Raw genomic sequence first — 25,967 nt, forward strand, 5'->3', positions numbered from 1 at the left:
TGTGTTCCATTTGACTGCCACTGATAGGGCTGGTGCAAAAGCCCCGCACCCTCCAAGTCAATGACGTCGAGGACTCGATCGTCATGGACTCGATCGTCATTGATGCATCAACAGAACAACGGCCCTTGTCATTGTGACGAGCATATTGATGTTGCCGAGGATGCAAGCGACTGGATACACTGTAGATACTTTCGCGACATATAAAGAGAGCGTAGGCTGCGCATTACTTGACAGTTGCTACTGACTCACATTGACAGCAACAATGGCTTCTCAAGCAGCGTACCAAGCCGAAAAGATCATTGGACACGGCGACAATGCCGTTACACAGCAAGATGTAACTACATTCGATGATCAAACGGGTAAACCTGGCGAGACGATGAAGGCGTTGGCATGGATGGGCAAGAACAAGGTCAAGATGGGTACAGCTCACCTCACACTCACTTACACAACTACTGACAATCTTAGTCGACGTACCCAGGCCCAAGATTCTTGAAGATCGTGATGTTATCCTCAAAGTAACAGGCAGTACCGTCTGTGGTTCAGATCTACACCTCCTCCATGGAACGGTCATCCAGCTCAACGAAGGCGACATCCTCGGCCACGAATTCTGCGGCGTCGTAGATGAAATCGGTCCAGGCGTCACAGGCATCGAGATAGGTAAGCGATATGTTGCATCGTTCCAGATTGCCTGCGGCGAGTGCTTCTTTTGCAAACAGAAGCTGTCTTCGCAGTGCGAAAAAACAAGCTCCAACACGACGCAAAGGGCCATGTATGGGGGGAGGACGGCGGGTATGTTTGGCTATTCCCACTTTACGGGTGGGTTTGCCGGTGGACAGGCTGAGTATGTGCGTGTGCCGTTGGGTGATGTGAATTTGCTCGAGATTCCGACGGATGTTCCTGATGAGAAGGGTGAGTCCATCACTGAAGCCTCACGACTCTACTGACAGGATGTCAAGCTTTGTATCTTTCCGATGTCTTAGCCACATCCTACAACGCTGTGAAAGACACAGCTGTCTACCCTGAAGACGAAGTTGCAATCTTCGGCGCCGGCCCAATCGGTCAAATGGCTGGCATCTTTGCCATCCTCGAGGGCGCAAGCAAAGTCATCTTTATCGACACCGAACCGCGTCTCTCCTTCATCAAGGACAACTGGCCTCCCAAGCACAAGGATAAGCTAGAGCTAGTTGACTACAAGCACTTGTCCCACGGCGTTACCAACAAGGAGACTGTAGTTAGCCGACTTAAGGACCTTTGTGGTGGACGTGGTCCCGACTGTGCGATTGAGTGTGCGGCTGGTGAGTACGCCAAGGGCTGGATGCATTGGGTTGAGATGTCTCTCGGTATTGAGACGGACACGAGTGAAATCATCAATGAGATGATTGAGGGCGTACGCAACTATGGTCGCTGCGGAGTCACAGGCGTCTACGTCGGATATGTAAGCATCTCCATCCTCCTACATCATTCACACCTAACCCCACAGACCAACCACTTCAACATCGGATCCCTCATGGAGCGAGGCATCCGGCTCATCGGCAACGGCCAAGCTCCTGTCCACAAGTACTGGAAAGAACTCCTCGCCATGATCCAGAGTGGTGACCTGGACCCAACGCAGATGATCTCGCACCGCGTCAGACTTGAGGATCTGGACAAGGTGTACTACAAGTTCGAGGCGAGGGAGGACGCGATGCAAAAGGTGTTTGTGGAGACGAAGTTTTCGTTCCCCAAGGATGTCGTGTCGCCGGATTTGACAACTTACTAAGGGCGGTGAAGTTTCTTCGCGTGGAGGTTGATGATGTGTAAAGGACGTGGTTGTGGGGTTTGGGCAAGCGGTGTCTTGGGAGTGGATAGTGGGAGGTTCGGCAACGCGGGAGGAACCACTTTGAGATGCGCGTCCTCGGCAGTGAGATCCGTTGAGCATGTGCCAGGCACTGGTTTCTAAGAGGCCAGTGAATAATGCTCTTTTAAAAATTGTCTCGTTGTTTCTCGTGCTTTATAAAACCCTGCTTCTCAAAAGAGCCAGGCATCATGAAAGCTTACCCTGGAGCCTGAAAGGGTAGTCACGTGGCTACGCACCAACCACCAAAAATCGCGAGGTCGGCGCTAAGCGTGTCGTCATTACCCCAAACGGGCAAGGGAAGATAAGAATGTGGCGCCCAAAACACACGGTCCAATCAAGAGGGCAGATGAAATTATGAACGCGGGCACCAACGCATCGCCAACACGTAGGTTCCCTGCAATGTCAACACACTCGAGCCCACCACGAACCCCTGAGCACCCCAATGACCAACAAAGAAACACGCTAGATCCCCTGTCTTGCTCTTGTGAACGCCACCTTGCAGTCTGCGGCCAGGCTTTTTTGTCCAGGTGGTGCAGCAGGCAGAGCTGGGCGCAAAGCCAGCCATGGATCAGTAAGATCACAAGGATCATGGGGGCGGGCTGGCTGGCCTCTTCTGCGGCCTCATCTTCCTGATTCATTCCTTCTTTTTTCTCCCACATACATAAAAACTCTTTCATCCCGTCCTTCTCGTCGTTGAAATGTTATTCACGACTTGTTTATTCTTTGTTGACATTCACCGCAAATGAAGCACATGCAAAAGCGCCGAGCAACCCACTAATACAGGTACAAGACCCCACACCCACCGAAGCTAGGTACGCGCGAGCCACAAATACCAAGCCACACAACAACCGCCTGTACGAAGACCCTCTTTGTTCAGGCCTCAACCACCGCTTCCATTCAAACGAAGCGAAGCGAAGCGGCTTCTTCGACGAGTTCGTCGTTGTTCAACAACAACCTCGACTCTCCTCTTCCTCGCCTGGTTCCGTCCCCGTGTATCTTTACCGGCGGGCCAAGCATGCTCTGACCCCCCTCGAACCCTACCTCCTGGCCTTCGACTCATTCATCACCCGTCTATCATGTTTCCTACCGCTACGTCCGCCGCCTTCTCCGCCGTTTTCGCTTCCTTTCGCGAACCTTGCTCTCGATTACGATAGATAATCTGCAACACTTTGAGGCCTCTCCATCTCCATCCTCGCTCCCGCCATCATGGAGAGGCCGGATTCCCCCCGGCCGGAGCATACTCCAGAGCACACTTCAGAGCTCACATGCTGCTGCGGCCGCGTCGAATGCCCTCTCCTCAAGAAGAACTGCTACATACTCGAGACCGTCGAGAAGGATGTCCACACCGCAGCTCAGCTTGGTCAGGTACGCACACGACCCCCAATTTCGAAGCATTCCTTGTGTGAATCACATCACGCTCTGCTTCTCTGGCTCCCGTCTGGACCGCATACCAGTTGTTCCACCGCCGTCCTTTGTCGCTGAACACACACTTACGCATCTGCACATTCTTGATTGAAAAACTTGCTAATTTTTCACCTCTTCATTTATAGGCCCTGCTAGCCCGGCATGAAGCGTACATGGCTGACGCCGAGAGGGACCGCCTCAATCTGACCGAGCGGATAGAGCGTCTGGAAATGGACAAGCAGGAACTCGAGGCCGAAAATGCCTTGAAGATTGAGGAGAACAGGAGCCTGCTTGACCAGCTCGAGTTTCTCAACAACACCGTTTCTGAATCCGACACAAAGATCAAGGCCCTCGAGGCCAGCCTCCTCTCGTCCCAGCAGGCCGTGCGGAGGCTCGAGTCTGCTGCTGCCCGAGCCGAAGATGCGGAGCGACACTTGTCGCTGATGGAGCTGGAGCAGGATGAGCTCTACCAGGAGCTGAGGTCTACAAGGGAAGATGCTCGGTCTCACGCTCAGCGCTTCAAGGAGGCTCAGCGTGGCATCTTGGATATGCAGGACCAGCTCGAGAGGATGGAAGAGGAAGCCCGTGCGGAGCGCGAGCGTCATGCCGAGGTTATTGGCAGGATGGAGCGTCAGCGCGAGGTTGATAAGCAGCTCAGTACGGCAGCTGCTCGTCTAAAGGGTGCTGCCGCGTCCAAGACGCTGCAGGACCCGAAGCCTGGCAATCCCGTTGTCAACCACTTTGTGCGTGACCTCCTCCAGGACAATGCCAACCTTCAGCTGGGCATCGCTGAGTTGCGAGAGATGTTGCTCAACTCCAACGACGAGATCCAGTCTCTGCGTGAGCAACTTCTCGACCATCAGCCTGTTCCTGACAGCTCCGCCTCGACGCTCAAGGCTGAGCTCGAGAGCTTTATGCCCTCTACTCCCCGAGTTTCCCAAGAGCTGCATATCCATCATCACTACCATGTGGCCGCCAAGCCTGACAAGGGCAAGACGAGGAGAAAGCGTTCAAGCTTGAACTCTAGCATCTTTAACCCTCCAAGCTCAGGCACCTCCACCCCGAGATCATCATCGGGCCGTTGGAGTCTAAACCCCGGGCCGGCATTACCCGCCATTGCCTCTATCACCACCAAGGAGCCCAACTCGGTCATCTCGATGCCCAAGCAGAGGTGGTCGCTAATGTCGGAGCAAACATCCGACTTTACATCATCTGTACCGAGCTCCCCACGGTCGAACCAGCGGAATTCCATGTTCGACACTTCTTTTGCCGACAGCGATATTCCCACGTCGCCGACTACGAGTTTCGATCCTATGTCACCCACCTGGCGGGCTCACCGCAAGGGTCCGTCTGAGATCTCGGCTCTCAGCTTTCAAGCTCCTTCTCTTCAGCTTGATCCTGGCACTCCGCCTCGGCATCAGTATAATGATGACACTATTCATGAAGAAGATGAAGGAGAGTGTGATGAGCTCATGCCTCGAATGGAGACACCAGATCTCGGAACTACGCCTTCAGCCGACGACAGTTCGATCGTCGAAAGTTCCGTGGACTCCAAGGATGACTTTATGCCGCGTCCTCGGATTCACCGAGCGCTCTCTCACGAGTCCATCATGTCTCTGGCAGGTGGTCTTGACATTCACACGCTGAAGGCACGACCTAGTCAACTTACTCTTCGGCCCCTTGGTGGTGCCGAAGCTGTTGTGACGGGTGTCATAGCGCAACCCACACTTGCTCGTGGAGCCGCCAAGCGGAGTTCGGTTGCGCTTCGAGACAGCTTCAACGCCTTCAACGCCTTTCCCAGCTCGCGAACCGTCTCTAACCCTACCATCCGATCTCTTTCTCCTACTCCCTCTATCACGCCCCAGGGTAGCCCTTCTACGAGCCTGGGCAAGTGGGTTGGTTGGAGGCCATGGGGAGGCCCAAGTACCACGGCCCCGAAGCCTGAGAAAGAAAAGGAGATGAACCGGGCTCCGGGTATCAACCAACCCGGGGCAATTCCTGGCTTCCAGAGATACTGGACAGCACAACGGCGAAAGGGCGCGCCATCCAGGGTGATGAGTGAAACTATCGATCACGAAGCCCTGGAAGAAGGCCTACGAGAGTGAAGAGCTCTCTACTTAATGCGGCCGAGACACGCGGATGTCCGAGCCCGGCACATGCTATACCTAATCACTAACTGGATACTGGAGTTGTGTCTATCTCTTTTGTGGCGTTTGTTGATTCAGGAGGGATACCAAGGATACTTGGACATGGAGATACCCCTGGCCACACGAGGCCTGTTCCTTTGTTGCGACTATTCGACCCTGACATTCGGGTCTTGCATTGACGGGGTTTCTTATGAAATTGGGTATACAGTATAATCTAATAAACACGACGCCGATGCTTGGCACCTGATTCTACATCTTTTACGTTATGCTGCTGTTCAACATTGACCAGTACGTCGTATCTACTCCTTGCAGCGCCCAATCCTCCGGGTCGGCGGTGAAGCATGGCCATTCGGCAGTTACACAGTCGGGGGTTGCATTCTCGAGAGGACAGGTTGTTGAAATGTCGTTAATCTCAGGTGGCTGGGGTGTGAACGAAGGCTCGTTGAGGGAGAAGGAAAAGGGGATTTCTGAGGATAACCCTCCCTCTGTGTTGCCCGTGGGTGTCGACATCATGCCTGCTGATGTGGATGGCGGAGGTGATGGGCCGGGGTTGATGTTTACTGTCCCTAAGAAGGGGATGTTGAGATGGATGTTTCTCTCTTCTCCGTTTGTAGGTCTCTGTACGATGGGGAGGAGCTGGCGAATTGTTTCGGCTGCTTCAATGCAGAGTCTGTCGTTGTTCATGGCTCCCATTTCGTTCATCTTGTCTTGCGCTTTTTCGGCCAATTCTCGATCTTGGGCTCGCTGGGCTTCGTACCCGGGCCATCGCCAGCCTAGGTAACCCAAGAGGAGGGTCATGGCTGCTACTAGGGCAGAGTAATCGACGTGCCGACCGGCGATGGCTGTTGTGAAACAAGTCCGGTACTCGAGGAAGCGGGCCAACACATCGCGACTTGCTTGCATGCACGTGGCGCGGTTGTACTCGTACCGTCTCTGGCCACGGTCCCGGAGAAGGTATGGGAGGTGGAGCAGGATGAGGAGCGAGTAGTGACGGATCTGGAGCTTGACGACTGACATGTTGTCGCCGGATGCGTCGGATGAGTTGCAGCATATGGCCATATCCGGGAGCTTCCACCATAGAATGTCCATCATCTTGAAGGCTTTTTCAAGTTCCAGGTCGATTGACTGCGTTAGGGCGTATGCTTCGCTGCCCGTCATTTCGTTTCTGTCGGCGATTTTGCCGGAGATGACGGCGTATACCTTTCCGAGCTTGTCGCTAGGTGCATCAGATTGGATACCTTCGTCTGAAGCGAACCAGTTGTCGCGAGAACCAATGGGGAGGCCGAGGATGAGAGACAGGTAGCGGTCGTTGCAGTTGATGCGGAACCAGATGACAGCTGGAGATGGGCGTCGTCTAGGGTCAAAGGATGGATCGCAGGAGCGGATCGACTTTGCAGATCGACGATCTATGCCCATGAGCTGGGCCATGTTGAGGGCGCGACGACATGTCATCCATGCCTTGCGTAGTTGGCCGGCGTCGCTTTGGTAGAAGCTCTGGATGATGAGGCACTCTAGACCTTCAAGGCATCCTACAAAGTCGTCGTCTGATGTGACGAGCCTGGATGTTACCGAGACCCATTCTTCCATTGTCTCTGCCATGGACTTTTTGAGACCTAGGGTGCTCCCATCGAAGAAGGCGGGCATCTGCTGGAGACAGACGGCAAGCTGGAGGAGCCGCTTGGCCAGGATGGCGGGATGGCTGGTGACATCTGGGATCTGGGCTAGAGATGAAAGAGGTTCTGGCTTTCCATCGATTTGATCTTTTTGGGAGTAGAATGCTGCGAGGACGAAGCGTGCGCCAGGACTCTGCTGGGAGATGGCGTACAAGGTTCTTTGGGGTGGGAAGAGGGCGTGTAGCTGAGGGGAGATGTGGTTTGCTTTTGCTAGGCGGGAGGGAAAGCGGATTGGGGGGACTATGGGGGTTGAATCGGGGAGGGATGTTAGAGGTGTATCGGAATGGTTTAATGAAGATGTCATGTGCTGTGCATTGTCCACGACCGAAGAGTCAAACACATCAGCCGCTTGTTGCGTGAAGCGGCGAAAGGTAGATGGTTCATCCGAGTCGGAGGGTGAAGGGATGTGCACTCTTCGGGCAGGTGAAGGCTCAGGAACTGAATTGTCGACCAGCTTCTCCATCAACATCTCGAGTCGTCCGAGGCGCTGCGCGAGGCGCTTGTCCTGCGTGGGAGCTGCAGGCTCCTGGACGTACTCCTGCGAGATGCATGTCGTCTCGCGTTGGAGACAGCCCACGCAGATTGCATCTTCGTCGCTGTTGAATTGGCACTTGATCTTGCGTCTACGGCCTGTAGAGAATTAGTGAGCTGTCAATAAAGGATTAATTGGTACAACTTACATTCCCAGCAGCTGCGTGTTCCTTTACGGACTTTGCGCCGCTTCGTTGATGGTTCGCCCATTGTCTGTTGATTCGGCCGAACAATGGACTTGGGTGTATGTGAGGATGTAGAGACACGGTCGGCAACACGGGCGAGATACAGCGTCCGCCTATTGAACCGGAAAGGTGGGAGTAAAGTGTTGAGAAGGAGTCTGGTGTTGCTGACGAAAACGGCCGAATCACGGACGAGTTGCTGAAGGATTCAGCCGTGGTGATGATCTCTGGCGAATAGAATGAGAGTATTCGTCCGTTTCGGAGGCCGGGCGGATGAATATTGGGGTTGGATTAATAATGTTGGTCCGGTCCTCCGTGGAACGCCGTGGCGATGGCCCTGGTCTGTGAATTGTGGGGTCTTTCGGGGATTCAGACAAGAAGAGGGTTATTTCCGCTTCTGAGGAGGATTTGGGGCTGGGATGGACCGCCGACGATGCAGCCCGTGGAGAGTTTGAGATGGAGCTAGCTTCTGGCTTGGAGCGCCATGGAGGAGGACACAGGAGGGATACGCGCCGTGGAGGACAATGGCAGACGACGAAGCTTCAACGGTGATGAGAACTCTACAATGCAATCTTGTATAAATGTCGAGAGACGAAGCGACGATGGAGATTGAACAAGACACACAATCATCACAATCCATCAATCACCCACAAACGACATTTTTAATCTCTTCACAATGGCTCCCCCTCGTTATGGTTCCGGAGACGTGAGCCCTGAGCCTCTGGCGCAGGAGCTTCGCTTTCACCCTTCTGGCAGAGTCGCAAAGAACAGGTTCATGAAGGGTCCCATGGCTGAGATGCTTGCTACGTGGAGCCCGAAGACGCCTGCGGAGAGGGGTATTCCTACCAAGGAGTCGATTGAGCTCTACAAGCGGTATGTAAACACACAAAAGTGTATGGCTGCGAGACTGACGGTGTTGTAGATGGGGCGAGGGCAAGAATAACTTTGGTGTTATCGTCACTGGAAACATTGACATTGATCTCGAGTCTGTGGGCAATATTGGAGATATGGGCATTCCTCTTGATGCGACGTACGAAGGCGAGCGCTTTGAAAAGTTCAAGGAGCTTGCAAAGGGTGCCAAGGCCGATGGAAGTCTGCTTGTCGGCCAGGTCAATCATCCTGGACGACAGGTTGAGGCACGAGTTAACCCCGTCGCCATCTCTGCGTCTGATGTTCAGCTTGGTGAGTGACTGTGAGGCTTCTTGTGAAGGGGACTAATGGTGTGTAGAACCCAAGATGGGAATGACGTTTGGCAAGCCTCATGCTGCGACAAAGGAGGAAATCGCAAGAATAGTCGAAGGCTTCGCTCATGCTGCAGAGTACCTCGAAAAGGCCGGCTTTGACGGTATCGAACTCCACGCCGCCCACGGCTACCTCATCTCTCAATTCCTCTCGCGAACCACCAACAAGCGCACCGACGAATACGGACCCCAGACAATCGAGTCCCGCCTACGCATCGTATCCGACATTGCAAAAGCCGTCAAGGCGCGCGTGTCTCCTACTTTTATTGTCAGCGCCAAGCTCAACAGCGTCGAGTTCCAGGACGGTGGTGTCACGCCTGATGAGGCGCGGGAGTTGTGCGAGACTCTTGAACAGTTGGAGTTTGACTTTGTGGAGTTGAGTGGTGGTACTTATGAGCATATGGACATGGCGTGGAAGAAGGAGAGTACTGCTAGGAGGGAGGGGTTCTTTCTTGAGTGGGCAGCGACTATCACCAAGGCGCTTGATCCGGGACACAAGATGAGGACTTATATTGCTGGTGGGATGAGATCTGTTGGGGCCATGGTTGATGCGCTCAAGGTTGTTGACGGTGTCACTCTCGCACGACCTGCAATCGCAGAGCCCCGTCTCGTCCCCGACATCATCGAGGGACGTGTTCAAGGCGCAATCAAGCCTGTCGAGGCCATCGAGACGGATTTGGGTATTGCCATGGTCGCCGCACAGGCTCAGCTGTCGCAGGTCGGACGCGGCTTTGAGCCTTTTGATCTTAGTGATCCTGAGGCGTTCCAGACTTTTGGAGCTGACATGGGAGCTTGGTTTGAGAAGGTTGTTCAAGATGGGCCCAAGATGGAGTTTGTACGGGCTGTGCAGTATTCGGGACCTCAGGTTCCTTACGGGACTGTCAAGTCTGCTTAGGGTATCGGGTATAGACAGGTTTAGACATTATAGAGTATAGAATGCAATTGTTTTACGGCTTTGTTCAAATCCGAGAAGCTACAAGTCCGAGTAACCAAGCCACAGCTAAAGAGATGACCTCAGCCAATGCAACCTCGGGCCGTCGATCAAAGGGGCTTAGCGATGCGAGGTGTGTGTGTGGATTTGTAAGCGTGGCTCATGGGGTGCCGACAATCTAATCCATTCATTAACCGCCAAGATCGGGATTAAACACCGTAAATAAAGTCATGTTTCTTTACTCATTCATTTGAGAAGATATTGTTTGGTACGGAAATGATAGCTATGGCGACCTCACCGGAAGATACGGATCCCACGCGGTCGAACCGTCGCAAAGGTATGTGCTTCAATCGCGCGGGTGTACTTGAGCTGACTGGAAATAGCCTGCGATTTGTGCTTTACGAAAAAGATCAAGTGTGACATGCTCAAACCCGTCTGCTCTAATTGTATTCTTTACAATACGGACTGTCGGACGAGTATTATCCGACGCAAGGCCAATCCGGCGAGGGTGAGAGCAGGGACGAAACCGCAGCAGCAGGAAGAGTATGTCTAATTCTTTTTTTAGCGATTGTTCAATGAATGCTCATAGTGAATAGCCCCAGTCGGACAGAAGCCCTGGAGTCGAGATTAGCCCGGATTGAAGCCCAGCTCCAGCTCGTCCTCAACGTCGCCAGAGATGCCCAGCCACAGCAACCTTCAATCGCTCAACAATCACCGGAAAGCCATTCAAGCGAGACCACAGAGGCAATCTCGGCTGAAAATGAAGTGCACGCTGGAATCGCGCGGTCGGCCTACCACTCGTGGAAGTTTGACCCCGTCAACCCGAGCATCTACGAGGGACCAGAGCCCGACTCGCTGATGTTGCCGCCGTTGGAAGAGGTCCTGCCAATTGTCGATCATTATTTTTACACGTTTAATGCGGTGATCCCGCTGTTTCATCAGCCTGATTTTATGAAGGTGCTGCATACCTGGTATAACCAGCCTCAGTCCCGCGACAGGGCGACTTGGGCGGCTATTCAGATCGTCATGGCTCTTGGGTATCGCACGCCACAGCTTGCACTTGGAGAGACGCAGATGAAGCACATCGAGAGGGCTGATGTGTGCTTGAGGAATGCGCAAACTGTTGTCTCGGAGCTTGTCACGCGTGATCAGGATTTACTTGGTGTTCAGATTCTTCTTGGGATTGTTATGCTTTTCCAGAATAGTCGCGATCCGAAGCCCGCGAGTGTCATTATTGGCACTGCTGTTAGGCTTGCGCATCGACTGCAGCTACATTCTTCCAACGCGGGAGAGCTGTTTCCGGCTATTGAAGCAGAACAGCGGTCTCGTGTTTTCTGGATCGCGTACACTCTTGACAAGGTAGGTTGACAGGTTCTCTTGGAGCGAGGACTTGGCTGACATGGGTAGGACATTTGTCTAAGGGCAAACACCCCGTCTTGCCAGTTTGACGACGATGTGGATATTCCACTGCCAAGTCTTGCGCCTGCGGACAGCGCTGGTTTAATATGGACGCAGAACGGCCAGGTTCACTTCAACTACCACAGAAGACGAGTCGAGCTGGCGTACATCGAAGGCAAAGTGTATGACCTTCTCTACTCGAACCGCGCAAGCAAAGTCCGCGGCCCGGAGCGCAAGCGAAGAGTCCTCCGTCTCCAAAACATGCTAGATCAGTGGTATGAGCGTATCCCAACCGTCTTTCACATCGACAACGTCGCTGCGAATGTTGGTCCGAGCCAGCTAGTGCAGATGACCAAGATGCATCACTCGTTTCTGCTGGCAGAAGTCATGACGCATGGGATATACAGCCACAATGCAGACTGGGTTAAGCGGATCAGTTCGTTCAGTCGTGCTGCTATTGGGAACTGGAATCCGGGCTATGGGAGTCCAAAGTGCGGCATGAAGGATCAGGAGCCGCCTCTGCCTGATGGTTGGACCAAGTGTGTTGATATTAGCCGGGGGTGTATGAAGCTATTCCAAGAGGCTACACCAACCGAGTGTCTTGTCTGGTAAGATTACAACTAACCAATCTCATGCTTTGCTAATACTTTGCAGGCAATGCAGCTGCTCGCATTTCTCAGCCCTCATCATCATCCTTGCCAACATGACCCTTAACCCAGGCCACAATTTCATCCACGTCGACCAGCACCTAGCAGTCAAAGCCCTCGACTTATTCGACAAGCTCCTCGGCATAATCGAAGACGCCTCCTTCCGCAGCCTGCGAGCCATCGTCGGCGAGCTAAGCCAAAAAGCCGAAGCAGCCGTCGAGATTTACAGACAAGAGCTCAGTCGCTCGGGCCGAGACATTTTTGAGACTTTGAATGTTGATAATTCGGGTGATGCGCAGCCCGAGTTGGATTTCTTGCCTAGTAATACTGTTTTTGATGGGCTTGATGGGCCGTTTTCTAGTTTGGATACCGAGGTTGATTTTGATGCGTTGAATTTTGATCCGACTGGGGCTGGGAATATGGAGATTTTGGATAACGGCATGGCGGATTTGATCAGCTTTATGCGGTGAGGGAGGTTTGGCTGGCGTTTTAATGATTACGGAGTACTTGGGTTCGGGATAGAAATGATGGGGCTTAGAAACAGGGCCCGGCTATGAACAAAATCAAGACTGTTGCTTCTAGTGATCATGGTTCTCGTGTTTCTCGAAGAGTCGGTGCCCTTATTAGCAGGTTATTTTTCAGTCTCAAAATCTCTCCTTGCTCCAGCTGCAACATTCTCCTCGATCAATACCCTCATCGCCAACATTGCCATTCCCTTGGCTGTCTTTATCGCCGCGGCATGAGCATCATCCGTGCTGGCTGCCTCTGCAAACTTGGGACTATGGATGGCCACGTTGGGGTCCGAAGTGATGGTGAAAGCGCCGTGAAAACTAGGCGCTAGATAAGATACGTTGCCCATGTCTGTCGAGGCTGTCGCTGGCTCTGCCATGTTTAGGGCAACAGTTTGTCCAAGTCGTGCCATGTCTTGGACGTAGGTTTTACAGAGTGTTTGGTTGACTCTCAGGTCCATATAAGTTGGAGAACTAAAGAATATTAGTTATAGAACAGAGTTGAATCTGAAGTCGGGAACTTGCAAGATGTAGTTGATTTGACAACCTGTTGCAGCTGCACCAGCTTCCAAGCAAGCCTTGACTCTCTGGAGCAGCTTCTCCCCTCGTTCCATGGTTGGACTTCGCACGTTCCAGTGCATCCGAGTGTAATCAGGAATGACGCCAGGGATTGTGCCACCATCTTCAATAACACCATGGATACGTTCATCAGGATGAATCTGCTGTCGAAGAAGAGACACGTTGCTATAAGCCGCCACAGCAGCGTCAAGTGCATTCACACCATTCCATGGTTCTCCGCCTGCGTGTGCTGCATGACCTCTGAATTCAACACGGAACTGGTGACTGGAGATTAATCTCAGGCCTGCCACGCCCGTGTCTGAATCGATCAGTGATGCAGGGACCGGGTGTGCCATGATAGCGGCAGCGACATCTTCAGGAGGGTCAAAGGCGCCGGCTTTTATCAACTCGCCCTTGCCGCAGCCGTTTTCTTCAGCTGGAGTTCCCAAGAGACGAAGACGGCCAGGGATCTTCAACGTTGCTAGAGCGTGAGCTGCACCAAGGAACGCGCCGACGGATGCCGTTGAGATGATATTATGTCCACAGCCATGTCCAATACCTGGCAGAGCATCATATTCGGCACAAAAGACGACTTGGCGTCCGCCAGAGCCGAGTGAAGCTTCGAAGCTGGTCTTGAGACCGTAGGCCTGCTTTCTCACTTGGAAGCCGAGGTCTTGGAGGTATTTGGTGATGGTTTCGTGAGCATAGAACTCTTCGTATGCGGTTTCGGGATGGGAGTGGATGGCTTGGTTGATTTGCTGATGTAGAGATGAATTGAGGCCGTCCAGCCGGCTATTGATGAGGAGCCGGGCTTGCTCAATGAGGTTATCCAGTCGTATCAACATGGTGATAGTTGATCGAGTTCCAAGTCCACAGAGGAGAAGGGTGCAATCAGGCGCTATGATAAAGATGACAGAAATGAACAAAGGGCTATTGAGTATGTTGAAAGATGAAATATCGCACCTCCGCTTCGAGTGGGGAAGCTTGATGAATCACTAGCCGAGGCGGCGAGTTCAGCTGAACAACAGCCTTGTCCGAGTGGAGCGTTCACCATCTTGGCATTAGTATTGTTTTCAGGTCTGGAGATGCCATTCTTCGAGTTTATAGCAAGCATATAGTTTGCCTTGTCTACATCAAATTGAGGTGTCTGGGGCATCTCGAGGTCCTACTGCTAATAACTGCTGCTCTCTCAACGGTTTCATGCCCATTGGCTCAAGTCTGAGAGCATCCCAGGCCTCGCTCTGCTCCTAAATTCTCCTTCTATGCTTCTCATCTAGTTCCCAGTGTATTCATGCGTGCTCTTCTAGTACCAACAGCAGAAATCATCGCTTCCAACGCCGCCTTATCTCTCGCTCTATCATCCTCCGTGAGCTTCCTGCACTCATCTTGCCCATACTCCCTACGCCACTCTTCCTGCGTCACAACTTTCCGCTCATCTTCTCGCCTCTTCCACATTTCATCATAGTCGGTGTACTCCTCCCTCCAGTACACGTACTTGAGCATGTCTTTGTCATCCCCAGAAGCGCCTGTACCATATTTCCGTATGCCACTGCCAGTTGTTCCTGGAGATGGATACTCAAAGTACCGAAACCCATGATCTTTGAAAGGCTGGTCCGAAACTTCTTGACTGCTCGCTCCATGGAGCCTCTGATAGTAACTTGGGTCGATAGCCTCATTTGGGATATCATCCCAATGTCCTTTGCCCATCTTAAAGACTCTTAAATTAGTCATAGACTCTGCCCAATGTGAGAGCAGATGATGCCAGCGAAGGGTTCCGTGGATGGCCTCGGCTACATGTCCTGAACGTGGTGTCGTTGGCTTCAAATAGTAGCCACTATTGGAGAAGGCATGCACTCTCCCATCTGAGCCCTGGAGCACAGTCTCGCTCTGATCCAACAGCATGCCCCTCCATTTTCTGGCTTGGAAAAGGATAGCACAGCCATCTAGGTAAATCTTTTCTATGCCTAGAGATCCAACCCATTCAACTTGCCATTCGTGGCTAAATGTATAGTTTCCGAGAGCGAGCACTTTGAGGTTGGGCATTCCGTCGCTGGCGCCAACGAGTCGAAAGTCCATCTTCGGGAACCAACCCCATGGTTCGTGGCAGTAGAGGGAGAGGACCCGAAGGTTTCCAGCAATCGAGGGCCTGAGCCAGGTGTATGGAAGTGATTCAAACATGTCGGACTGATCTGAACACTTGTTACTGGAGGACTGTGTGAGACTCTTGGTATCGGTGGCGAGGTAAAGGCGGAGGTCAACGAGATATGGTGAACTGATGATATCTTGGAATGCCTCTGACTTGATAAGCGTCTTATTTATGCCGTCCTCAAGGTTGGATATCGAAAGAGTCTTGAGTTGAATAGGAGTAGAAGGGTCAGTAGGAAGAGATTGCTGGGATTTCTCGCCAAAGGGGTGTTCAAGCGAGATCCCTGCCAGATAATGGAAGACACGCTCAGAAACCGTGCTTCGGATAATTCGTGCCTCTTCTTGACCGGTGCCAAATCTTAAGTGAAAGATCTCAAGATTCTTGAACGAGGCGATATAAGGTAGCGCTTTCAGGAAATCCGAGTAAGTTTGAACAGTCTCCATATCGTAGATGGTTCGTCTATCCAAATCTGGACCACTCCAAGTATCGCAAGTGACTTCTCGAACATGATTCCGAAGCTTTTCAGAGGTGGCAATTTGGACGAAGCGTTGGGGTTCATCGCGATAGGCCCGAAGTCGGAGGCTTCGAAACGCACCCGGCGTGGCGAGGAGAGCGAACGCGCGACTGACGCATCTTAGACGAAGGAGGAGATGCTTGGGGAAAAGCGCAAAGATTTCTAGTAATATCTCATTAGGAAGAGACACCAAGGCCAGGTTGTGAAGCATGTTGGACTTGGATGAGGTTTTGAGTTTGTGATAGTGGTCAAGTGAGGTGTTTATTGAGTAGAGTCGCACATGACTCGGAGACAATAGCTTGAGACTAAATCCCCATGATTACAAAGCCTGTAGAACAACCCAATAAGGTGGTGAAATGAGCTAACCTACCTCTATAATTATTCTATAATTGTTTGATCCGATTTGCCTTCAATATCGTGTCCTATGGGGGTTGTTCAAGAAGCGTGCTTGGAGATAGCCAAGCGACCAAGCACGAGAAAAGACTCTCCACTATTGGCTGTCAAGGCAAGGCTCGACATGTTACTAAACGTGAATTTCTCTAAAGGAACATAGATCAAAGAACTTAATTACCTCGGCAACTAATGTGCCATTCGTTTCACCGCTTGTTCATCAATCGCCCCGTGATCCGGCTCGGAGGATAGATAAGCGCCGCAGCTAAGGAGGCCAAACTATCCAAACACTAATTGATTAAAAGCTTCCCCCCTGGCTAAACGTTTAAAGAGTTTGGCCGTTAGATCAAATCATGATCGGTGTGTAAACGGCACCGCAAAGCTGGGGTACCCTGTTGGATCACATTTTGAGTTTCTCCAGGTTGAGTCCATCACCTTTGTAAGCGGCCGTGGGCACTCAGCTGACGCGTGGGTGCCTCCCCGAGAAACGACTCGACTGGGTAATTCTATTAGCCGGAGTAAGAGGATGGCATGACATCAAATGCTCTTGGGGGAAGGGGTGCAGTCTGGCCGCGAATCAATTCAGGGCCTCATCTCATGGTCGAATGCATGGGTGCAGGGCCTCAGGGACACGACTACAACCCATTAGGCTAAGTACATATTGAAACTTGGTGGAACTCAAGTGCAGCTTGGTCATCCTGTCTGTAGTTCCTTCTTGGGTATACCTGCCCCTAGGTAGGTATGAGGAGGATAAAAACGCGCAGCCTTGTGCCCTTACGTCGTCTTGAAGTCTCTCATTATACTTCTATTTGTGAGTCAATCGGCCGAGTTCATGGTTATTGCTCAAGTGGAAGGCGGGCTCTTGAACACGATGTCGATAACCTTGGTCAAGCATTGAACAACACCACCGTTTTAGGCTAACAAAAGAGGGCATGTAGTTTCGAGACGGCTATTTCGGGTGGCGTAGGCTCGGGAAGATCTCGCTCATCGCTTAGCCTTGACCTCGCAAGGATACACATCAGATTGCCTGAATCTTTTCTTGCTTGGCATCGGCGAGATCAGATCCTTCAGGAGCCAAAGTTACGCCCGGCTACAGAGGACGAAGGGATAGCGCTTGAAGCACGAATCCGCCAACCGAATGACATGGGTCGACGTAATGGGCGTCAGAGTGGTAATATGTAGTGACGCGGCCTGGTGTTTGGAAAGTCTAGCTCTAGCTCTGATTTGCCGAGGTAAGAGATGAACATGTTAACTCCAATACCCCATGATGCTTCCTGCAGTCGTTGTGAAGTAATGATCGATTAGCCGCTCGAAGGATTCCCGAAAATATTCGGGCTCGCGCTGATTGTGGGCGGCTCGGATATTGCCCTGAGGCGTTCAGCTGCTGCTGGGAATCGTATGATACCTGGATGTGGGCTGTACAGGCGTCAAACAAGAAGTTCCCTGAAATCCAGTCAAAAGAAAGCAAAGAAATATTGATCTGCGGCGATGAATGCAGCTGATGCTTGAGCCCCTAGGCAGTCATCGAGGCATTGGCACATTTAAGCCAGTTACAAGTCCCCAAACCACATGATCGTCTCGAGTCGCATCACTTTCTGCACGAATCGTCTACGACCAACATGAAATTCTGCCCAGCAGGGCTGACACTGAAAAAAGCTTTGGCCCTGAGTGATTTGATTTCCCTTCGACGCCATTTCTGCTTACCAGTGGAGCCCAACAGGTTCTTGGCAAAGGAATCCTCAGCTTCGGGATTGGTCCCGAGTTTTGCGAGAGGTCCAGGTCCTTTTTCGACATGTCGGAGTGCTGAACCAAACTTGGGCTCCCTGTAAAGTTTCTGCCGTGGCATGCGTCCTTCTGCTTGCGACAATGTCTCGCTCAGACATTGTGGTGACGACGACAGGCGGGATGTGGGGGAGGGTTCGGGTTGTGGAAAACCCCCGGATGACGACGACAACTGCCGAAGACGTGGACATGAGGGGCGTTATTGACGTTAGTGTCTTTGTTTTCGGAGCTGGATTCTAAGAAGGGGCATGGTGAGATTGCAAGGGCTGGATAGAGTTTCTTGAGAGATGCGGTGAGGCCGAACAGGTGCACTTTGGGTATGATGATGTTTTTTTTTCGTTATCTAGACATATCTAATAATTCATTTGGGTATCGATTTACAGAGACAGTGATGCCATACACTCAGCTCTCTCCGGGGGTATCTTTGGATGATTTCCTTGGGCTCTTCAGTTCAATAGGTTTGGGTGATCGTGAATCCAGCCACGAGGACATGGCAAACAGGAAGATGGCGCTGTAAATGTTAGACGAGAAATACCAAGAATTCGTGTCAACTCACATAATTGCAGCTCGGAAAAGGGCAGTAGCCTTGATCAGTCGAATTCCGACCTTGCAGATGGGCTGGTGCACATCCAAGTCCTCATCCTCGTCGCAAGAAATGTCGCTCGCCATCAACACCACGACGATGCTCGAGACGAGAGGGCTGACGAAGAGGAACCAGAACCATGCGCGGAGTAACTTTTCCTGCAGGGTGCTGGAGCGGCCGTTTTCGACGGGCTCGGCGTTGAGGGCGGCTGGGGAGATGGAGGTGTAGATGAAGACGGCGATGATGCTGAGAACCTCCAGAGTGCTGACGACAGCGGCGAGGGTGCTGAGGGCGTCAGAAATGATTCAGACGTTTGCGGTTGATCAAACTTACAGAAACTTGGGCGCTTCACACAAACCAATCTTGGTAAAGGGGATCCAAGACATGAGCATGCTGGCCACCCACGGCAGAGCCAAAGCCATGGGCAGCGTCTTCTTTGTGAATTGCGTAGCGCAACCCATCTCGTCGTTGTCTTCGTGTGATGCAAGAGGTAAAAGTAAACCCTTTTCGAGCAGCAGCGGTGTCAAAGGGTCATTGTCTGGCGAGGGCCGCGTGTGGGCTTTTATCGGGGTGGGGAGGAGCAGCAGCCATCGCCGCGGCAGGATGCATGTCAAATTATCGGCCGAGTTGGCCATGACGTCGGACTAGACAAGGGACGTAATAACCTTGTCAGCTGGAGTAAAAAAAAAAAAAAAAAAAAGCCAATTCGTTAACATGCAGGGGCTTGTGGTTGTGTCGAGGTGAAAGAGTCCCCAGCGGAGGCTGTAAAGTAGGGGACTAGACAGACATTTCAAACCCAGCAGAAAAGAAACAGCAGATACGGGCATTTTAAAGTGCAAAAAGAGCGCTCGCTATCTTGGATAAAGCAATCACAAGGGGCCCCGTAGAATGATGCGACAACTCCCACGTGCATTGGACGGCAAGCTGAGGGCCACCGCCAAGAAGAGCCGCTAGAGAGATTGATCAGAGCCGTGGGCCACATGCAAAAGGCCTGATCGAGGATTGGACGGGCTGAAATTGTAACCACTAGAGGAATATCTATGCATGTATCCAGTGTTTTTTTTTTTTTTTCCAACCACCCCAGCACAGTTCGATAACCCCCAGTGATTGCTACCGTCCAAGTTGATAAGAATGAATGCGGATGATAAGAATGCTTCGGCTTCTCGATATGGAAGCTCGTCACAAGACACAAGATCAGGAAAAAAAGAGGTCATTCCATTCCAACGAAGGCTAAGCAACGCGCAACGGAACAGGTAAGCCACCAACACCCCTTGAATTAAAACATCACCCGTGCCCACGCATACATATGCGCTCGTCGTATACATTCCAATCAATCACTCTTCATTCGGATCCTTTCACCGTTTGTGATGCGTCGTACAATTGGTTCCGGGTGTCTTGCGCCACTGCACATTCCCAGCTACCTGGTCCCCGAGTTGGCTCGATGTTGAGCTGATCATAGTGCCCTTTTTTTTGTCTTTTTTTTTTTTCGTATCCTATCGTATTTGAAGTCATTATTGACGCCCAAGGTCGGCATCTCTGTAGAATGACCTCACTCGGCTTCAGCCCGACTCGGTCCTGCATCCGTAGGGGTCCCTGTCGGCGTAATCAGGTGCGCGCCTTGGATCGTCCCCGTGCAGAAGCCAAGACGGCAGCAGAGCTTGGCACCACACTGACTGTCATCCCCGCCTTGGCCGAACCTGAAATAAAGACGCGAACGGCGTCTGGTCGGCGTTGAAGCTTGTTACCACCGACTTCCGGACCGGCGGCATTAGCTCAGCGGCATTTGCGTCAGGGGCCGAGTCCGCAGAATGAGTCTCCAAAAATACATTGTAGCCTGGGATGTAAACTTTAGAATGCATTTCGCCATGGAAAGGAGGAAACAAGGCCTAGGTTGGCTATCTGGGTTAATACTTGGTCTGTAGATAAGAGACCTCGGCATGACGGTGTCGGTTCGGCTGCCGGCCATAAATTGACGTGAAAGTGCAGGGTAGTTAGTTTACCCCACGAAATAAGCGGCAACTGGGTTAAATTATGCACTTTAATGCAGTGCATGAATAATTGGCTTGCTACCGGTGTACGTTAGTTTCTTTGTGCCACTCAAGGAGATTCATAAATGTTCCAAGTGAGGAAGGTGTTCAACCGTCGTATTGGGGAGATTATCCTCATCTTGTATCACTAATTCAATATTAGGTAGGTAGTTAATCATGGTTCAATATTATCTGGTAGCATAAGTAGTCATGATTGTTTTGCTAGGATGCTGATCTCTCTATCGACTCTTGAGCGACACTCTTGACCTATCCTTCGTATATCTTGATGATGGATATTCAGCCAACAGGTCTATTTTTTCCACACAAAGGGTCGTGCTGAGTATGCCGGCCGACTGTAACATTAACTGTCAATAGCAAAATGTAGACAATGCTCATCTCAGGAGCTCCAGTACGCTTGTCTTTACTGGGTACATGATCAAACAGTCGTCGACTATGAAAATGGATGACAGTCAGGAGGTCTATGATTTCTTAACCGAGAATTCCCTTCATTGGCTGGAATTGATGAGCTTGATGCGTACAGAAAGCCTTGGTTTGCTTAAATCGTTTCGAGATTAGCTGCAGGCACACGTTTAAAACTCCTCTATTAAACATGACTTTTCTGACGTTGGGTAGATGACCAGAGCCCGGATCTGCCAACTTTTGTGGTGGATGCGATTCGTCTTGTCCAAACAAAATTTTCCGTCATTGATGAAACACCTCTACAGCCACCAAGATGATGGCAAACCAAGTCCGAGGGGATCCCGACACCGATATGAACCCGACACCGAGATGGGAACCGAGATCGGGATGAAACCGAGACAGTCATGGCATAGAGCGAGGTCTCTGTCTTGTACATAAGTCAGGACCGAGAGGAACCCAGAAGAGTCTGGATCGATGTCCTCCACCTCTTTGTCTTGTCTCTTCTTCAGCACTCTCAGGCTTTCAAGTCACTGCCAAGTCTCGACCTCTCTATTTGCATTCTTCCGGCTTCTCTTGTACTCTCTAACCCCCTTTTTAACACAATCCTCTGTTCATTTACCCCCAGTCACCAGTCCCAGTGAAGCGCGATGCCGACATTGGAAACGTACAACGGCTACCACCTGTGGAACTATATCCCGTCACGGCCGGCTGCCATTACATTCATCGCTGTATTTGCCATCCTGACGACAGGCCACACATGGAGGATGCTCCGTCATAAGATGTGGTTCTGCATCCCGTTCGTGGTTGGCGGTGCCTGTAGGTGAATCCCGCCGCGGCAGGTGAAAGTGGCGGCAATGACACTGATACGGAATTAGTCGAGGTCATCGGATATGCCCTCCGAGCTATCGCCTACGATAAGACGGGCGAACTCATCCCCTACGTCCTACAGTCGAGCTTCCTCCTCCTTGGGCCGGTCCTCTTCGCCGCTTCTCTGTATATGACACTTGGCAGGGTAATCCGCGCTGTGGACGGCGGGGCACTCTCGCTGATTCAGCTGAGCTGGCTGACACGCATCTTTGTTGCTGGCGACGTCATCAGCTTCATCGTCCAAGCGAGTGGTGCGGCAATGAAGTCGCAGGTCAAAGACATCAACCCGAACGTGGGCACGAACATTGTCGTGGGCGGTCTAGTCTTCCAGGTCCTCATCTTCGGCATCTTTATGGTGGTGGCGGCTGTGTTCAACAGGCGCTTCCGCAACTCGGACGGCTCAAGCCACTCTCGGGATATTCCATGGCTGGCGGCCCTAAGCATGCTGTACGCCACGTCGGCCATGATTATGGCGAGGAACGTGTTCCGCGTGGTTGAGTACGCCATGGGTAACGACGGGTACCTGCTGAGCGTGGAATGGCCCGTGTACGTGTTTGACGCCGGGCTCATGTCGTTGACTATGGCGTGCTTCTTTTGGTGGTACCCTAGCCAGCTCATGCCCGCGCTGGGAGGGCAGGTGGTGAAGAGCGAGGAAGGTATATCGGCAGATATAGAGTTGCTGAGGAAGTGAATGCAGTAGGATCGCATCTGGCGAGTCTATGTGAACAAAGGGGTTGGGTGTAGTTGGCTGATGGGGGAGAGGGGCCCTTTAGGCCCAGGATGCGCAGTTTTGCAAGTTGGGTTGTTCTGTAGGTACACTCAGTCTGTAGGGGTCTTGTTTTATTATAATCATACAGCTTTAGATGCACACGGTGCCATGTCTTCTCTTCATTCGGCTGTTAAACCCCGTCTAAATTGTGTGTACTGGCATCTATCATCGGTACTATCCAGTCAATATGAGAAAGCTCTGTCACGTCTCCGTACTGCGTCAATCTTCAACCACTATGTGAAGGAATCCTACGTCAGAAATGAACGTCTAAAAGAGACAACCGGGCTGTCTAGCGGCCCCACTCCCTGCTCACAGCTCGGTGTCGTCGTCGGGTTCGGAACCTGACTCCGCAACCAAACTCCGCAGGATCCGCCCTAGCTGGACAGGGCCAATATACCTAGCCCAACGACTACGTACATATAAAGAAATCCGAGAGCCCACCTCGGTGTCGCAATTCTACACAGTAGCGCCATGGCCGAACCCGAGAACTCGGCAACACAGCCCCCGTCGGTGCAGATAACCATCCCAGGCCGGCCCGCGAGGAAACGCATTGGGTTCCGAAAGTCTCGGAACGGCTGCTTGCGATGTAAGAAGAGAAAGGTCAAGGCAGGTACTCCTCATCTCTATCGGCGAAGCCTCCTAACAGAGTGTCAGTGCGACGAAAAGGTCCCTTGTACATCCTGCGTCCGACACCGAATCCCCTGTAGCCTCGACGATGCGAGCCTCAAACAACCGGCTAATGACTGCTCCTCCATTAATGACGACGCCAAGGCAAGCCAACAAGGTATCTCTCGGCTTGCTTCCTTGACTGACACCGTCACAGATCCGCAAGTCTGCACAATCACCCTTGGGGGATGGTGGACCACTGACCTCTCCCACAGGGACTCCTCTCGTCCCATTCCCGTTTTTATCGGCAGATCCAGCTGATGCACCCGAGTGCTGGCTTTCCAATGCCGAGCTCATCTTCCATTACACCAATGTGACCTGCCGCTCCATCCTTTCGGGACATGCCGTGACGACATACCAGGTCGTTATTCCGCAGGAGGGTCTTTCTCACCCCTACCTCATGCGCATGATCATGGCCCTTTCCTCGTTCCACTTGGCGTACCTAAACAAGGACAAGCGGCCGCACTATCTCGCCCTCGCCAACAAGCAGCAGAGCTTGGCCATTCGAGGCCTGCGTGGGACCCTTGGGCAGGCCGTCACTCGGCAAAACTGCCACGCTCTCTGGGTCTCATCCATCTTCCTTGTCATTAGCAAGTTTGCATTCTCCCCCAACTGTGAGTACCATCAGGATAGCTGCTTCTCCGCGCTGTTGAACCTGGTCGATATATTCTCCGTGATCAACGGCATGATGGCAATTATGCGCTCATCCCTCGATCTTATCCGAACCGGACCATTGCAAGCCATCTTTAGTCAGCGGCGTGGCTTTCAATACGCCAGAGGTGATCTACAGGAGTTTTTGCAAAGGGTATCCGATCTCGATGGAGTAGTCAAGTCTATGGGCCTTGACTCAGACCCGTTTGTCCAACTGGCCCTGACGTCCGCTCTCGAACGCCTTATCAGCTGCATTGCCGACCTTGATAAGTCTCCTGACAGCGAGTCTTGTTCTATGGATATCAAGATCCTCTTTATCTGGCCGTCCGAGGTTTCCCAGGCATTTTTTGACTTGGTCAGGGCCCGTCATCCTCTGGCCGTCATCATCCTGTCGCACTATTGTTGCTTGATTCGCTGGTCTTCGTCAGCATATTGGTTTTGCCGAGGCTGGGGACGCCCACTGGCGGATTGTGTCATGAGCATACTTGAGGACTCGGAGTTGGCGCACTTGGCTGAGTGGTCGGTGAAGGTGATGAGTGGAGATGAATAAAGGACGTCTAATGAGCACTGTGGTATCCAGATGCAAGATCTGCTCGCAGGGGGGCCGATATGATGCTGTTGCTGATTGTAGTGGGGAAAGGAGGTCAACTAAGCCCCTGATGGTGGTCTGACTTACATGTTTAAGACAATGGCTCTAAACAAGGTTTGGCTGGCTTTGTCGTAACGTTAGTTGACGCGAGTGCTGTGGAACCAGATGCGGAGAGCGGACTTGTGAGAGCGGACTTGTGAGAGCATAACCTTTCTCGATTAGGTTTTAACGCTACCATGTGTTTATTATCGTGTTTGATATTGTGGCCGACAGAGACGTCATGGTGACAACAAGAGACCATAGCCTGAGCTTGTATAAGTACGAGCCTTCTGCCCGCCAAAGTGCCAGCCAACAATCACCACATCAATCCATCCAAATCACATCTTCTCACAATCAACTCTATCCTTTTCATCATGTCTCGATACGCCCAAGCTCACGCCAACCCTCAGGGACCCAACGACGCCCGTCCTACTGCCCTTCAAATCATCGAGGATGAGAACCTCACTGGCAAACTCATCGGGAAGAGCGTCTTCATCACCGGCGCGAACCAAGGCCTTGGTCTTGAGACAGCCCGCGCTCTCCACTCGGCCGGAGCCACCGTCTACATCGGGGCTAGAAACCGTGCCAAGGGCCAGCAGGCCATCGACGATATCCAGGCGTCGGATGCTAACGATGCGCCGCTGCATGTGGTTGAGATTTCTCTCGACTCATTTGACTCGGTCAGAAAGGCGGCCAAGGACCTCATTGCCCAGAACGACAAGCTAAACCTCTTGATCCTTAACGCGGGAGTTATGTTCTCCCCGAAGGGCAAGACGGTGGATGGTTTTGAGACGCAGCTCGCCATTAATTATCTCGGCCACTTTCTCCTATTCCAGCTCCTTAAGCCTGCCCTCTTGGCCGCATCCACTCCCGAGTTCAACTCTCGCGTTATATCCCTTTCTTCAACTGGTCATCGCGCTGGAGGAATTCGCTTTGAAGATTTGAACTTTGACGAGCCGGACTCTTATGACCCGATGCTCGCATACGGCCAGGCTAAGACGGCCAATATCTACCTGGCCAACGAGATCGAACGGCGCTACGGTTCCCAAGGACTACATGCTCTTTCTCTGCACCCCGGCATCATCAATACGAACCTCGCAAAGTCCCTGGATCAAGAAACCAAGGACTTTATGGGAAATCATCCGGGCTTTCAGAAGCGGTTCAAGAGCGTCGCCCAAGGTGCCGCAACCACCGTCTATGCTGCGGTAAGCAAGGACTGGGAGGGCAAGGGCGGCAAGTACCTGTACGACTGTACCGAGGCTGGCCCAGTACGCCCAGACTCGGATTACATGTCTGTCGATGACGGCTACGCGGAGTGGATTTACGACGAAGATAAGGCATCCAGGCTTTGGACAGAGTCTATCAAGCTAGTCGGCCTCGAGAAGGATGCTTGATTATGCGCATCATGTAGATAGTAAGTAGATTTAGTGAGAAATCAAACAGACTGGAGTTCTTGATCAACGCGC

At 52.1% G+C, this 25,967-nt stretch overlaps 11 protein-coding genes across 11 annotated transcripts; 7 read left to right on the plus strand and 4 right to left on the minus strand.

Annotated features, from left to right (window-relative positions):
• Nucleotides 1-262: 262 nt before the first annotated feature.
• NCS54_00857300 (Hypothetical protein) lies at nucleotides 263-1,759 on the plus strand (the record flags this gene model as incomplete). The annotated part of the gene is made up of 4 exons (XM_053153955.1): nucleotides 263-419; nucleotides 466-909; nucleotides 957-1,435; nucleotides 1,481-1,759. The coding sequence occupies 4 exons, from the start codon at nucleotides 263-265 to the stop codon at nucleotides 1,757-1,759; spliced, it is 1,359 nt and encodes a 452-aa protein (XP_053009930.1).
• Nucleotides 1,760-3,043: 1,284 nt separating this feature from the next.
• On the plus strand, nucleotides 3,044-5,346 carry NCS54_00857400 (Hypothetical protein; the record flags this gene model as incomplete). Its single annotated transcript, XM_053153956.1, has 2 exons — nucleotides 3,044-3,202; nucleotides 3,388-5,346. 2 exons carry the CDS (start codon nucleotides 3,044-3,046, stop codon nucleotides 5,344-5,346), a joined length of 2,118 nt encoding a protein of 705 aa, XP_053009931.1.
• A 300-nt stretch (nucleotides 5,347-5,646) lies between these two features.
• Nucleotides 5,647-7,802, minus strand: NCS54_00857500 (Zn(2)-C6 fungal-type domain-containing protein; the record flags this gene model as incomplete). The annotated part of the gene is made up of 2 exons (XM_053153957.1): nucleotides 5,647-7,691; nucleotides 7,742-7,802. The coding sequence occupies 2 exons, from the start codon at nucleotides 7,800-7,802 to the stop codon at nucleotides 5,647-5,649; spliced, it is 2,106 nt and encodes a 701-aa protein (XP_053009932.1).
• A 648-nt stretch (nucleotides 7,803-8,450) lies between these two features.
• On the plus strand, nucleotides 8,451-9,910 carry NCS54_00857600 (Oxidored-FMN domain-containing protein; the record flags this gene model as incomplete). Its single annotated transcript, XM_053153958.1, has 3 exons — nucleotides 8,451-8,647; nucleotides 8,697-8,956; nucleotides 9,003-9,910. 3 exons carry the CDS (start codon nucleotides 8,451-8,453, stop codon nucleotides 9,908-9,910), a joined length of 1,365 nt encoding a protein of 454 aa, XP_053009933.1.
• A 300-nt stretch (nucleotides 9,911-10,210) lies between these two features.
• On the plus strand, nucleotides 10,211-12,461 carry NCS54_00857700 (Zn(2)-C6 fungal-type domain-containing protein; the record flags this gene model as incomplete). The annotated part of the gene is made up of 5 exons (XM_053153959.1): nucleotides 10,211-10,283; nucleotides 10,330-10,489; nucleotides 10,543-11,305; nucleotides 11,354-11,952; nucleotides 11,999-12,461. The coding sequence occupies exons 1-5, from the start codon at nucleotides 10,223-10,225 to the stop codon at nucleotides 12,459-12,461; spliced, it is 2,046 nt and encodes a 681-aa protein (XP_053009934.1). The 5' UTR covers nucleotides 10,211-10,222.
• Nucleotides 12,462-12,622: 161 nt separating this feature from the next.
• Nucleotides 12,623-13,903, minus strand: NCS54_00857800 (Peptidase M20 domain-containing protein 2; the record flags this gene model as incomplete). The annotated part of the gene is made up of 2 exons (XM_053153960.1): nucleotides 12,623-12,974; nucleotides 13,026-13,903. The coding sequence occupies 2 exons, from the start codon at nucleotides 13,901-13,903 to the stop codon at nucleotides 12,623-12,625; spliced, it is 1,230 nt and encodes a 409-aa protein (XP_053009935.1).
• Nucleotides 13,904-14,327: 424 nt separating this feature from the next.
• NCS54_00857900 (F-box domain-containing protein) lies at nucleotides 14,328-15,929 on the minus strand (the record flags this gene model as incomplete). Its single annotated transcript, XM_053153961.1, has 1 exon — nucleotides 14,328-15,929. One exon carries the CDS (start codon nucleotides 15,927-15,929, stop codon nucleotides 14,328-14,330), a length of 1,602 nt encoding a protein of 533 aa, XP_053009936.1.
• A 2,363-nt stretch (nucleotides 15,930-18,292) lies between these two features.
• NCS54_00858000 (Hypothetical protein) lies at nucleotides 18,293-19,108 on the minus strand (the record flags this gene model as incomplete). The annotated part of the gene is made up of 3 exons (XM_053153962.1): nucleotides 18,293-18,401; nucleotides 18,447-18,758; nucleotides 18,807-19,108. The coding sequence occupies 3 exons, from the start codon at nucleotides 19,106-19,108 to the stop codon at nucleotides 18,293-18,295; spliced, it is 723 nt and encodes a 240-aa protein (XP_053009937.1).
• A 2,459-nt stretch (nucleotides 19,109-21,567) lies between these two features.
• On the plus strand, nucleotides 21,568-22,478 carry NCS54_00858100 (Protein RTM1; the record flags this gene model as incomplete). Its single annotated transcript, XM_053153963.1, has 2 exons — nucleotides 21,568-21,736; nucleotides 21,796-22,478. 2 exons carry the CDS (start codon nucleotides 21,568-21,570, stop codon nucleotides 22,476-22,478), a joined length of 852 nt encoding a protein of 283 aa, XP_053009938.1.
• Nucleotides 22,479-23,027: 549 nt separating this feature from the next.
• Nucleotides 23,028-24,423, plus strand: NCS54_00858200 (Zn(2)-C6 fungal-type domain-containing protein; the record flags this gene model as incomplete). Its single annotated transcript, XM_053153964.1, has 2 exons — nucleotides 23,028-23,340; nucleotides 23,438-24,423. The coding sequence occupies 2 exons, from the start codon at nucleotides 23,028-23,030 to the stop codon at nucleotides 24,421-24,423; spliced, it is 1,299 nt and encodes a 432-aa protein (XP_053009939.1).
• Nucleotides 24,424-24,875: 452 nt separating this feature from the next.
• On the plus strand, nucleotides 24,876-25,895 carry NCS54_00858300 (Hypothetical protein; the record flags this gene model as incomplete). Its single annotated transcript, XM_053153965.1, has 1 exon — nucleotides 24,876-25,895. One exon carries the CDS (start codon nucleotides 24,876-24,878, stop codon nucleotides 25,893-25,895), a length of 1,020 nt encoding a protein of 339 aa, XP_053009940.1.
• Nucleotides 25,896-25,967: the final 72 nt, after the last annotated feature.

This window comes from Fusarium falciforme, chromosome 6, assembly GCF_026873545.1.
Source record: "Fusarium falciforme chromosome 6, complete sequence".
Lineage (NCBI taxonomy): Eukaryota > Fungi > Ascomycota > Sordariomycetes > Hypocreales > Nectriaceae > Fusarium > Fusarium falciforme.